This window comes from Mastigoproctus giganteus, chromosome 14, assembly GCF_048544385.1.
Source record: "Mastigoproctus giganteus isolate SK-2022 chromosome 14, ASM4854438v1, whole genome shotgun sequence".
In the NCBI taxonomy this organism is placed as follows: Eukaryota; Metazoa; Arthropoda; class Arachnida; order Uropygi; family Thelyphonidae; genus Mastigoproctus; species Mastigoproctus giganteus.
This window is the reverse complement of record NC_143588.1, coordinates 93,868,565-93,882,849: the sequence shown is the minus strand read 5'-3', so window position 1 is coordinate 93,882,849 and position 14,285 is coordinate 93,868,565. Positions and strand designations below refer to the sequence as shown.

Genomic DNA, 14,285 nt, shown 5'->3' with positions numbered 1-14,285 from the left:
GGGTGGTTAATTGCTGGAACAAACTTCCATCTGTTGTTGTGGAAGTTGATAGGTTGAATAAATTTAAGGAGGAACTGGGCAGGCATTTGGAGGGAATGGTGTGATTTTTTTTTTTTTTTTTTGGCTATTGCTGCATAAGCTCATACACTTGCTTTCTTGCATCACATGCCATTACTACTACTACTACTACTACTACTACATAAAAGAAACCCAACTTCCTAAATTGAATACACATGACTGGTCAGCTTTACATGAACTTCGAGAAAATAAAGACATTATTATTCAGAGGACAGATGAAGGAGATAGTGGTAATACTCGATAAACCTGATTATATTAATAAGTTAGAATTAGTTGTTTCAGATACCTCCACTTATCTTGAAGTAGACCCGGCACTATTTACCAATTTAGTCAATCAATACAATAAAACATTAAACACGTATTGAAAAAAACGACTACATTACTATGGTTCAGTTAAAGAAATGAAAGCCAGAACATACAATATTCTTGCGCTTTTCTGTCAGGTAAAATTATTATTAGCCATATGGTACTGTGTGTGAGAGAGAGAGAGAGAAAGGCATCACGAAGAAAGAGAAGAATGATGATATCCAGCTCAAATTACACAAGACTGTATTTCCTATTCGGCCTATTGTTTCCTACAGAAACTCGGTGTTTTCATCCTTGGACACAAATGTATATAGAATTATTAAACCCTTTAGACAGGCGATACAATTTGGGATTAAGAGCTACGATACATTATAACCTTTAGACTTAGCGACAATGACAATTTATTCTCACTAGATGTTATCTCATTATATACGAATGTAAATGTTGAATACACATTATATATTATTTGGGATATGCTAAATAATAACTCGATATCGATTAATCATACGAAGCTTCCTACTAAGGGAATTTTTCACTTAATTAAACTGTTATTTGAGGCCAACTATTTGACCTTTCGAAACAAATTTTTGGTTTGCCAATGGAATTGAGCCCGAGTGGCTTAATATTGGAGATCTATCTCTCAACGATTGAGCATATACATTTGACGCCTTTTCGACCCCATATCATATACTTTGGACGGTATTTAGACAATGTTCTAGTTATTACTGATAGTAGTACAGTATTATACAAGACATTTTACATTCGTTTAATAATATTCATTCTAGACTCAAATTTACATTGGAAATACGGATACAAAGTCATTAAATTTTCTAAATTTCACGCTTACTCGGGACTCAAATAAAATCCAATTTAACATCTATCGGAAACCTACAAACACCGGTATGCTTCTACATTAAAAAAGCTATCACCCGTTCACCTACAAAAGATCGATTATCTTTAATAAATTTCTAAATGCCTGCAAATATTCAATGACGGAATCTGCTTTGGGCTCAGAAATACAAATATTAAACAAGGGTTATCCCCTTGCTACAATAAACCGAATTAGGGTACGAGCTAAGGATAGGATACAAAATACTACACCAACCAACAATAGTAATATTAAAAAAATACTTTATTTCTATCCCATATGTTGAACAGTGGCACAAACAGCTTAACAGATTCTGTTAAAGATACCGAATTTAAAATTGTGGCCAGGCCAATAGGGAAATTACACACTATACTGAACAATTGCTGTCCTTTCCTCGTTCGCAACACAAATTAATGACCTGGTATACAACATTTCTTCAGTGATTGTGACTCGTCTTACCAAGGTTCGACGCAGTTTCCTTTGAATATTTGTGTTAATCAACATGCGGCCTTTGTTGTGCTTCTCATTCAGCAGCATCAGAATTAGCCTTTTACGCCATTAACGAAAAACGCTTTTTTATTTAACGAGGCCAAAATACTTAGTGTCCAAAGTAATTATACGCTACTATTAATTGCAGAAACCGTAGAAATTAAATTACACAAAAATTCTGTTGATGTTTGTTGGCCCTATCTCATCTCCGATTCATGGGCTTTTACGTGCATGTGCAAAGACAAATAATCCCTATTTAAGTTTCATACTCACCTGTATTCAGTAATTTTCATTCCTGTGATCACGACATACCGTCGAAAAGCTACTTCAGGAAGGAAAATCATTTTGCAATTTTTTCTTTAAATTCTTTTAATTAATTTTCTTATTTTTAATTGCATTAAATTGATTATACGAAATTTTTAGAAATCTTCAAGTACCGTGTTAATAGACTAGAAAAGAATAGCGAAAGCTTAAAAATTAAATTGATTTTAATTTAAATCAGTTAAGTTATTTGAAAATAAGTTTTTTTCATTTTAATTTCTGGGAAGTATCATATGGAAGTGTTATACGTACTATATTATATTGAGGTAAACTTCTCTTATTATTTTCCAGCCTCCCCAACACACACATGTGATGTTCAAGGCCTGGCAGTGCCCCCCCCTCCCACACACACACAACGTACCCCTGCTTTTCGTGGTAACCTTGTACCTATGAATACTGAAGATTTATTAATGAAAGTACTTTGGCATTTTCACTAGTAGAACATATAAAAGAATTTTGCAATTTTATTTGAAAACAGCATAAGAATATACATGTACTGTTACGTTAACATTAAATGGTTGCCATCTTTACCAACTGTTTTGTGTTTCAGTGATTTGGATTCTGCTCTGAAATCTTTCTTTTTACTAAGGAAATTTATTCAGTTATGTTACTAAAATGGTACACTAATCCATGTGCTGAACTTCATCTAAAATATGAGATAAAATTAAACAATGCCTTTACACTATGTATGTAGTTAAATTTATGGGTAAACTATGGTGTATCTACACCAATATTATATAGTAAATCTAATAATATAAATGCTGTGGAATCTTCAGTGGTTTTTAATAATTTACTTCAGTTTGAAGCAAGAAGAGATTAATTTATTCCTTTCATAGTTAAAAATATTTTAAGTCAGCTTCAATGTAAGGAATATCTTCAAAAGGAACAGTTTATATACACATATATCTGACATACTTTATAGGTCAGCTACTGACCTATAAAGTATTCTCCGAATTCTAGAAATATGAATAGAATATCCTTATTTTCTAAATACTTTATTTTGAAACCACTTTGTCACTGGGTGCGAAAGAGAAGAAAATGTAAACTTATCTTTAAGGACCTCATGTTGATTGGTTAACCTATTTACTGTGTGCCTAATTCCTTAGGGAATGCTGCTATGCAAATCCCACCTCCCCTTACATGACCACCACTTGAAGTTTTCATAAACGCTTCTTGGGTGCAGTATAGAAGTTTTTGATATTAAAATGTGCCTGAAGTGTAATGGAACATACATTAACTAATTTGTTCACTGGAACACTAAAGTTTGGGAACTATAGTGCTCTAGGGATCCTTCCCCTTTTCTGCTTAGGTTTGAAGAAAAAAAATTTTTTTTTCAGACCCCAAAGCATAACAAAATTGTTTCTGTGCTGTTAATACTTTTTGAGCTCTTAAATATATATAAGAATTTTAGACATTTATAGTTTTAGACCTGCAGCTCCTCCTCCCCCCACCATCCAGAATATCTCTACATATTTATCAGGGTGTGCAGATCACATTTCAAGAAATGTTGTGCACTGGAAATCAAGTTCTCATATAGTGTTTTGAGCTTTGTATATAAAAAAAAATATTGTTTGCACTGATTAATGTGGTACTACTAGATGATATATTTTTTTGAGTAGTGGTTGTAGTTTATTAAAAATAAAATAAAATCAATTATATACAGGGTTATTCAAAATGAAGCCTGGGATTTTAAATGTTTGAATGCGACCATTTTTTTGGTTTCCTGGTCGAATTTCCAACAATGAATGATGAAGACATTTCAACAGCAGCAGCCAAGTTTCAGAAGATTTACTCAGATGACATCGAGCCTGGGTTTGAAATGTTTGAATGTTGAAACCCCGAACTTCATTTTGAATAACCCTGTATAAGATATAATTAAATATCTTTAATAACTTTATTTTATAAATCCCTGCTTAAGAATTTCTAGTAAATCATACATATGGTCTCTGTGTCAGATAAAATATCAACCACTAATGCCAATTTGAAATACAAGTTTCATTTAACAGTATATGAACTGTTAAACAAATCTGAATTATTAAAAATGCTTTTCTTATCATATGCCAGTCATTATGTCATCTTATGCCAAAAAAAATGCAATTAATTCACTGTATGATTAATGATATATTGTTTTAATTTTCCATCAGATGACTAATGAAGCGGTGTTAGATTACTGGAAGGAATGCTATAAGAGGAATGATGTTCCATGGTTTTTAAATTACAGACATCCGTAAGCATAATTCTTAATATTACTATTAGTTATTATTATCATCATTATATTACATTGGCATGTATGTTGCTATTTTAATTATTCTTCAGCCTTACTTCTTCCTTGTTGTCTACTCTAAACAAGGAAAGAAAGAAAAAATATTGGGTAATCTTTATTCCTTTTATCAAGGGGAATAATTTCCAGAGGGTGAAATGAAAGCAAATAATTCCTTATCTTATCCTCAAAAAAAGAAGGGTGATAATCTAAAAAAGGACCTGTCAAAGTCAGGGTTTTGAATAAATACTGGAATGCTGTTCCAATTTGTCTGAAACATAAGTAATGTCATGCATGTTCATTAACTGCTTCCGGTTCTATAATTCTGATAAGCACCCTTTGTTGACTTTTCCATTTTAAAAGGCATGAACTTATTGTTTGACTAGGGAAAAAAAAAAAAATTCAAAATAGTGGGAAGTAATAATAGAAGATACTAAGCTTTTTATACCAACTGAGAAATATTGTTCAGGGTTTAGACCTAAATAGATTGCAAATGAACTGATGAGATTAGTGGTAGAGAAGAAAAATACATTGGAATGGTTATAAATTATAACCGATACGGATACCTGCAGTAAATATAAACCAGTCTGTAATCAAATCATTAAGGAGGTTAGGCCAGCTAAGGCAGATTATGAACAGTCTTTGGCTAAGAATGCAAAAAAAAGTAGCAAAGAATTCTTTGTCTATGACAACACTAGAAGGAAAGAGATGAACCACATTGGCCCACCAGATGTGAATGACATAACTATTGATAATGCTTTTCAGGCTTTTGACAAACTAAATAAATAGTTTGCATCTATATTAATGCATGAAGAAGTTTATAGGGATGAGTATATCTATTAGAAGTATACCTAATTCTAACTGGAGTTAAATGATTGTATCATAGCTGAGAAAAAAGTGGAAAATAAATTATTATTATTATTAGCTACATGGTGCAAGGAAGCCTGAGGTTTATGCTGCATCAGCCAAAAAAAAAAAAAAAAAATTCCCCGAGTTACCCTGAGAAAGAGAGAGAGAGAGAGAGAGTCAAAAGTAGAAGGGAAGCACCAAGAAAGAGAAGAATGATGATATCCAGCTCAGGACCCTAGGTGTGCCAAGCCCATACTCACCAGATGTGAGCCCCTGGGATTCAATTTCAACATAAAAGATGAAATTTCTCTTTATATTCTGAGATAGAGTTACAGGGGATCTCTCTCTCTCTCTCTCTCTCTCTCTCTCTCTCTCTCTCTCTCTCTCTCTCTCTCTCTCTCTTTTAGCATTAGCATTGTTGAAGCTAAAAGTGAATAAAGGCTTCTGAGGCAATGTCAATGTGTATTATTTTAATTGCTGTCTCCAGGGGTCCCCTATATACCGCTATAGCTTCTGAAATGGCAAAAGGCCAAGGCTGGCAAGTGTATGTATGTAGGGGTGTTGTTATGTTGAGTGCTGGCACCTGGTGACTTCACAGCCAGGGAGCAGGGGATACCAGGTCCCCTGCCCCCTGACTCCCAACCTTGGCCACGAGGAGGCATGCCAGGGTCCACTTTTAACCAGAGACTCTTACTGGGACTATCAGGCAAGCCTGGGAGCCCCGAGTTTTCAACTGAAAGGAAGAAAGGAAATAGAAGGTTTAGTTAGGGAGATGGGAGGGGAGGGAAAGCAGAAAGAAGAAGGGGAAGAAGAAGAAGACATCCCCAAAAATGAAGCAGTTAGAAAAGTAAATGCAAAGTTCAAAGCCATTAACATAATCTAAACTTATAATACAATTATATAAAGGATGCCATGTGCTATTATCATTACTAAATCAAAACTTAAATTACAAATATACAGCAGTTGAAACGTCAACACAGCTGTGAAGGGAGAACAATTCCAATATTTTAGGCAAAACTACAGTATCAGTTCCAAACTAATACAGTCCAAAACTAGTGAGAGCGATGTCAACTGAAGATTCAATCTTATATGTATCTTACAATACTCAACAACGGAGTATCAAGTAAACAGTCCTAATAGAGGTTCCTATTCATGGTCCTTACACATAGCCAAACTGCCAAATAGTCAGCATCAGTTCCCAAACTAAAACAGTCCAGAACCTGTAAGAAAAATACCCATTTACTAAACAACCTTACACATAGCATATAACTTTGATGCTACAGTCTTTAACGCAGAAGAAGGCAGAAGCCTTTGAAAGCTTCAGTTATTTTCTTCCTCAACAAAAAAACCTTTGAAAGCTTCCTCAACAGTGTTGAGGAAAAAGGCCTTTGAAAGCTTCAGTTATTTTAGCACTTTTAATCTAGTATATTTTATGTATTTTTATTATCATTTTAATTAAATGATAATAAAAATACATAAAAATTCATAAAAAATACATTATCATTAAAATTCAGTATTTTATTATCATTTTATTTGCACATTCACTCTAAACTACATTTGTTTTATCCTATCTTAATTCAGTATTTTATTATCAGTAACATTTTATTTGTATAATCACACTTATTTTGTTTTGTTTGATCTACTGTAAATTTATTGTAAATTTAAATATAAAGCTTTTTAAGATTTTGGTTTTCTTTTTTACTTCAATGGTTAGGCTTGAATTTGAAAGTGTCTGCAATTCTGCCCAGACACGATAGGAGGGAGTATATGATGAGAGCCTTGTCGATCAATTCGGCCCTGGAAAGATTGTGCAAGGCTCAAGGGGTAGAATTTTTTTCAGCCTGGACTGTACTTGTTAACAGGAGAGATTGCTTCTACAGGGATGGGATACACTTAAATAGAAAGGGTGCAAGAATATTTGCTGATGCTATCAAGGCAGTGTTAGGTGGGTCGGAAAACTGCTAGCTTGGGGGGAGACAAAGACCAATAGATTGACAGTAGCCACTGGCAGAGGTGAAAGAGATTCTTGCACTGCTTCTATTAGAACGAGCAGAAGCCTGAAAAACAAGATGCATGATATTTCAGAGACTGCTGGGAGCCATTGCGGTACAAGTAAACACATGGGTTGTGTTAGTGTAGCTAAGAATAGAAACAGGTGCAGGTATATTTGCATGTACACCAATGCTAGGAGTTTAGTAAACAAATTTGATGAATTTGAGGTATTGCTCAAAACATCGAAGGCAGATATTGTTGGGATATCAGAGATGTGGTGTCACACAGATATAAGGGATGCAGAACTGGAATTTGGGGAGTACAACATCTACAGAAAGGATAGACAGGATAGGAAGGGGGGAGGGGTTATGCTATTAGTTAAGAAACACATAAAAACCAAGGAAGGGAAGCCAGTCGATATCACTGGACAGTGCAGTGTCGAGTCAGTTTGGTGTGACATAAGCATTGGGAGATCAAAATTGAGAGTAGGAGTGTGCTATAGGCCTAATGACTCTGATGAGTATAATAAGAAACTGTACAGAGAAATAGAGTGGGCCAGTAAATCAGAGAGTCTTATAATGGGGGATTTTAATTTCCCAGATATTGACTGGAATTTGTGGGTTGGTCACTCGCACACTAGCAAGGCTTTTGTGGATTTATTGGATGATTGTTTTCTACATCAGCATGTTCGGGATAAATGAACCACTAGGTGGCAGTGATCACAGTGTTTTGAAGTGGGAGTTACTCAAAGAGGTAACTACCATTAGGGGTAAAGGGAAGGGTTATTGCTTCCGTAAAGGCGACTACGATGGACTGAGACAGTATTTAAATTCTATACAGTGGGACCAACTGATGATGTTACCAACAGCAAATTCAAAATGGGAAGCATTCAAAGAACATATCTTGGAAGCTACTAGGCTTTACATACCAACTAAGAAATATTGTTCAAGGTTTAGGCCAAAATGGATGTCAGATGAACTAATGAGGCATATGGCAGAGAAGAAAAATGCATGGGATACTTACAAATTAACACATGAGACAGAAGCCTATGATAGATACAAGTTGATATGCAACCAAGTTACAAAGGAGGTTAGGCAGGCGAAGGCAGATTACGAGAAATCCTTGGCAAGGGATGCAAAGAAAAACAGCAAAGAGTTCTTTACTTGTGTAAACTCTAGAAGGAAGGGGATGAATCAGATTGGTCCACTTGATATTGATGGGTCAACTGTTGATGATCCTGCTCAGGTAGCTAACAAACTAAATGAATATTTTGCATCGACATTCACACATGAGGAGTTATTCAGCGAGGGGAATGCCAGAGGTGTATTCAACTCTAGCAGTAAGCTACAGAATCTTGAAATAACTGGGAGTAAAGTGGAGGAGAAATTGTTGATGATAAACACAAGAAAGGCACCCGGGGTGGATGGGATCTATCCAGTTATATTAAAGGAGGCAGCAAAGGAAGTAAGCAAACCCTTAGCCATAATTATGAGAGCTTCTTTGGACTCAGGGGAGGTACCCATAGACTGGAAATGTGCAAATGTGACCCCAATTCACAAAGGAGGATCAAAGGCTGACACAAGTAATTATAGACCTGTGAGCTTAACTTCTGTTCCAGGAAAATTAATGGAGGCACTGGTTAAAAAAGCACTGCAGGATCATTTAGACAAGACTTCAGTTATAGCTCGCACACAGCATGGTTTTGTTAAGGGGAAGTCTTGCCTGACCAATTTGATTGGATACTATGATGCAGTCACAAAAGAACTGGATGCAGGGAATAGCTTTGATATTATATACTTGGATCTTAGAAAGGCTTTTGATACTGTTGCACATGGAAGACTGCTACACAAATTGGAGCAGTGTGACATTGGAGGCAAATTGCTGCTATGGATAAAGGGGTGGTTGAGGGGGAGAAGACAGAGAGTGGTAATCAATGGACACTGCCCATCGTGGACTAATGTTATTAGTGGAGTCCCTCAGTGCTCAGTGTTGGGTCCATTATTGTTTTCTGTACACCTAATTCTGTTTTTGCACGAACTTTTTTTACACGAATTTGATTTAACACGAATTCAAAATAAATATTTCATTCTCTTTTTACGCGAGTCATTTTGATTTAACACGATTTCTATGAAATTTTTTTTGCCTAAATTCTAAGAAAATTTTTTTTATTTGTGGCATATTAGTATCATTTCTATATTACACGCACCAATAGATTGGATAACAGCTAGTGTATGCGTTTTGAAACGCGTGCTTTTGCTTACCAATGTGTACGTCTAGTTACGTCTATGAATCATCAACGTTTTTATTGAATTTGGTGCACATCTACGGTATTCGTGCATTGTATCTTCGGCAGACATGTAGTAGTAAGCTCTATTTCAAAGTGAAAGAATCTTGAGTGAAATTTGTGCACATATAAATTTAATAATTTTGCCGATAGTCAATAAATTGTAAGTTTAACAAAATTTTCATACCTTTTTTTATTAATTATAACTGAGATATTTTTCAGTAGCCCTTATATAATGTCGAATAATTCGCCTATTACCAAAATGAAAAGGAAAGCGATTTCTTTGGAACTTAAAATTCAAATTTTAGATCGTCTTGCAACTGGACAAGGGGCTACGTCTGTAGGAAAGCATTTTGGTGTACATGAAGCTACCGTAAGAACTATTAAGAAAAATGAAGCTGCAATTAGGAAATCGGTATGTTCCGGAACAAAAGTAAGTGTTAATTCATCATCATATACAAGAAATATTGTCAAGGAAAAAATGGAAAAGGCCCTGGTAATATGGATAGAAGATCAGTCACAAAAAAGAGTACCAGTAGATGGAAATGCCATCAAGCAAACAGCACTAAGAATTTACAGACAGATTAAAGAAAAGGAGCCAAGCACTTCATCTCAGTTAAACAGAAAGTATGAATTTTCTGCGAGTACAGGTTGGATGACAGGGTTTCTTAAAAGGAATGCTCTTCATAATATAAAAATTAAAGGTGAAACTGCATCTGCAGATGAATCGGCTGCTAAAGTATTCCCGCAGGAACTTGCAAAAATTATTGAAGATGGAGGATACACTCCTGATCAAGTGTGGAATGCAGATGAAACTGGTTTCTTCTGGAAACGAATGCCGAACAGAAGGTATGTAGCCAAATCGCAGAAAACTGCTGGTGGTTTTAAGGTAGCTAAGGATCGTGTGACCTTATTATTTTCCTCCAACGCTTCAGGAGATCGTATGTTGAAACCACTGCTGGTAAATCGAGCCCTAAACCCACGTTCAATGAAAGGTGTAGATATCAATAAACTGCCTGTTCACTGGATGGCAAACAAGAAGGCCTGGGTGACCACTACTATTTTTACAGAATGGTTCCACAAATGTTTCGTCCCAGAAGTCAGACGTTATATGAATTTGAAAGGTCTCGAATTTAAAGTTCTTCTGATTCTTGACAATGCACCCGGCCATCCTGTCTTGGAACACCCAAACGTACAAATTTTATTTCTGCCACCTAATAACTACATCTTTGATACAACCGCTAGACCAAGGTATATATTTGCGACAATTAAAACATACTACGTAAAACGAACATTCCAACACGTTTTGGACAAACTGAATGATGAAACACTAACAGTCGTTGATGTGTGGAAGAAATTCTCAATTATGGATTGTATCAATCAAGTTGGATTAGCGTTAACTGAATTAAAACCAGCAACTTTAAATGCGTGTTGGAAAGCGGTTTGGCCACAATGTGTAAAAAGCAAAGATCCCATCATCCCTAATACGACCGAATTTCCCATCATCATTACAATGGCACACAAAATTGGTGGAGAAGGATTCGATGATCTATCGTTTGAAGATATTGATGAATTGTTAACCGACAAAGCCCTAAGCGAAGATGAAATATTAGAGGTTGTCCTTGGGACTCCTTATCCCACAGAACGTAGTGATAATGAAGAAAATGATCCTGTTCTAAATGCAGATTTAATAAAAGAAGGTCTGGAACTGGCCAGAAAATTAGGTAATCATTTTGTCAAACATGACCCTAATGAGGAACGCGCTGGGAAGTTTCAACGTGAACTGAAGTTGTTGACAGCCTCTTACAGAGAATTATATAACGGCCTAACCAAAACACGAATACAACGATTAATAACTGAATTCGTTCGTAAAACCGGTGAAACATCAGCACCAGAGGAGACTCGTGCTGATTTTGCTGAAGAGATCACAGAAAGAATTTTATTAATAGAGGAAGAAGACGATGTCCACAACATTTCTAGTGATGGCAGTGATATTCCAGTCGTACGCAAACGTATGCGCCGTTTATTATCAGAAAGTGAAAATGAATAAAATCTTGTTATGTGTAAAACAGATTTTTTTTGTTCATGAAGAATTTTTTTTCATTTCATATGCATACAAATTTATTTTAATACATTTTAATTACATATTATTACATGTGTATTTTGTTGAAATAAAATAATAAGCTTAAAACGGATATTTTTATGTGTTTTTTTTAAATTATTTTTACTGATTTTTTTAGATCCGGAACCAATCTTCTTTTCTTCCATAAATACAATGTCTTTTTTTACACGAATTTTTTTTACACGTATTTTTCAGGAACGTATCTATCGTGTAAAAACAGAATTAGGTGTATTTATAAATGATATTGATGATGGTATATCAAGCTTAATGTCCAAGTTTGCAGACGATACAAAGGTTGGCAGGGTTGTCAAGGACACTACTGACACTATGCTGCTGCAACAGGATCTGGAAAGGTTGAGCAGATGGGCTGAGAGGTGGCAAATGAAGTTTAACATTGACAAATGTAAAGTACTACACATGGGAAACAGCAACCCCAGAGCAACGTATCAACTCTGTGGTACTACACTGACAGTGGTAGAGAATGAAAGGGACTTGGGGTTGGTTGTGCAGGCAGATATGAAGTTCTCTGAGCAGTGCAGACAGGCTGCAAGGGTAGCTCATGGAGTATTGTCAATGATATACAGGAATTTTTCCAGCAGGGATAAGGAGGTGATTATTCCCTTGTATAAGGCAATGGTCAGGCCACACCTAGAGTACTGTATACAGGTCTGGAGGCCTCATTTCAAGAAGGATATAGAGCTGCTGGAACGAGTACAGAGAAGGGCAACAAGATTAGTGAATGGAACAAAGGGGTGCTCTTACGAAGAAAGGCTTAAGTTTTGCAAATTACAGTGTCTGGAGACTAGGCACCAGCGAGGTGATCTGATAGAGGTATATAAAGCCTTGAATGGTTTGAGCATGCTCAATGCTGATGGGATTCTTCCTCTAGCTCAGAATAATCACCTGAGAGGGCATAAATTCAAATTGAGGAAAGACAGATGTAGGATAGACGTGCGGAAATTTGCCTTTAGCCAGCGGGTGGTTGGTTGGTGGAACAGACTTCCATCCCTTGTCGTGGAGGTTGATAGCCTAAATAAGTTTAAGGCTCAGCTGGACAGGTATTTTGAACGAACAGAGGGATGAAGCGGAAGTGGGTTTTTTTTTTTTTTTTTGGCTGATGCTGCATAAGCTTGCTTTCTTGCATCAAATGCCTCTACTAATGCTAATGCTAATGGTTGGTGAGAAACGCTAAAAATCATAGTATGAATATACCCAATCCCAGAGGCCTATTTGAAGAACTATATAATTGAAATTCTTTTTATTTATGAATTTTCTCATTTTGTATGAAAGATATTTGAATTATGTGTAGTCGAATGCAAATTGAATTAGTAATATCTTCACATGAAATGTCGTGTAATATATATAAAAAGAGCATGCTGATTTAATTCATAAAATTAAATCAGCTTTATAACTCAGCTAAAGACTTATATGCCCAGTATAGGAAACAAAATTAACTTAATTAATAATAAAAATAATAACCCAACAGAATCCAGACAGGCCTATCAGTTGTATCCCAACAATATACAAGATTATGACCAGCTGCATAACCAACAAGATATCACACTACTTGAAGAGCCAGAACATAATAGCTGAACGTAGTGTATAGTGTTAATTGTATGGTGCCAAAGACCTTGGCAGCACTAGGTCTCCTAGAGAGCATACACAAGGAATTCCAGAAAGTTGCAGTCCACAATACCTGTAGGATAGTCAGAGTTCCTGGATCTACAGTAACACAACATATTAGTCACCCTGTGCACTTGGTAGTAATACCCATCACAGGGTGGATCCACCTAATCAGTTGTTATGTTATTTGTTGTTATTGTTATTATTTGGTTTTTAGGAGCATTAGCAACTAAGGCCATATTGCTCCGGGAATATGCGGTGGTCATTCCCTGACCTTTCCACATCCTCTGTGTTTGGTGGTGACGGGCTCGAACCTCGGTCTAATCAAGAAGCGTGTGCTACGCACTGCTGCTCCTTCCCACTTGGCTATGGAGGCACCCCAATCAGTAATAATGTAAGAACAACAATACTACTAATAATAAAGCACTGTGTCCCAGTCCACAATTCAATCATTGATTTCATAATCTGTAGAGGTGACATCACATATTTTGTGAAGTATTGCACTGAGGATAAAAGGTTTAGAAATCACTTATAGATGATGACACTATGGGAACATTGCATTATACAGCCTCAAGAGCAATGTGTCTCAACATAACAGCCTAGCAGCAATAAGTACACAGAGAACAGATATATACAAATACACAGAGTTAGATAAATGATTCAGACTTCACGTGATTGATAATGACACTGTGGTAATGTTGCATTATATGGCTCCTGAGTCACAAGAGCAATGTGACCCTTCATGACAGCAATAGGGCTCCCATAGAACACATGTACACTGAGTTGAATAAAAGGTTCAGATTTCACTTGATTGTTAATGACAATGTGGAAACTGCATTTTATAGCTCCTCAGACTGCAAAGAGTAATGTGATCCAACCTAACAGCAATAGGGCTCCTAGAGAACATACACAAACATATACACTGAGTTGGATAAAAAGTTGACTTTACGATTGTTAATGACACTGGGAACATTGCATTATATAGCTTCTCAGACACAAGAGCAATGTGACCCTACACAAGAGCCTAGCAGCAATATGTTCACAGAGAACACGTATACATATACACAGAGTTGGATAAATGGTTCAGGCTTCA

General features: G+C 36.0%; 1 protein-coding gene across 1 annotated transcript in view; it reads left to right on the top strand.

Moving 5' to 3' along the window:
• Positions 1 to 426: 426 nt before the first annotated feature.
• Positions 427 to 14,285, top strand: part of LOC150075387 (thiopurine S-methyltransferase-like) — a 38,239-nt gene continuing 24,380 nt past the window's right edge. Inside the window, exons 1-2 of the mRNA XM_090388470.1 lie at positions 427 to 521; positions 4,207 to 4,289. Of these exons, the coding sequence (XP_090244596.1) occupies positions 480 to 521; positions 4,207 to 4,289 (125 nt within the window). The 5' untranslated portion in view covers positions 427 to 479. The remainder of the gene's footprint in view (positions 522 to 4,206; positions 4,290 to 14,285) is intronic.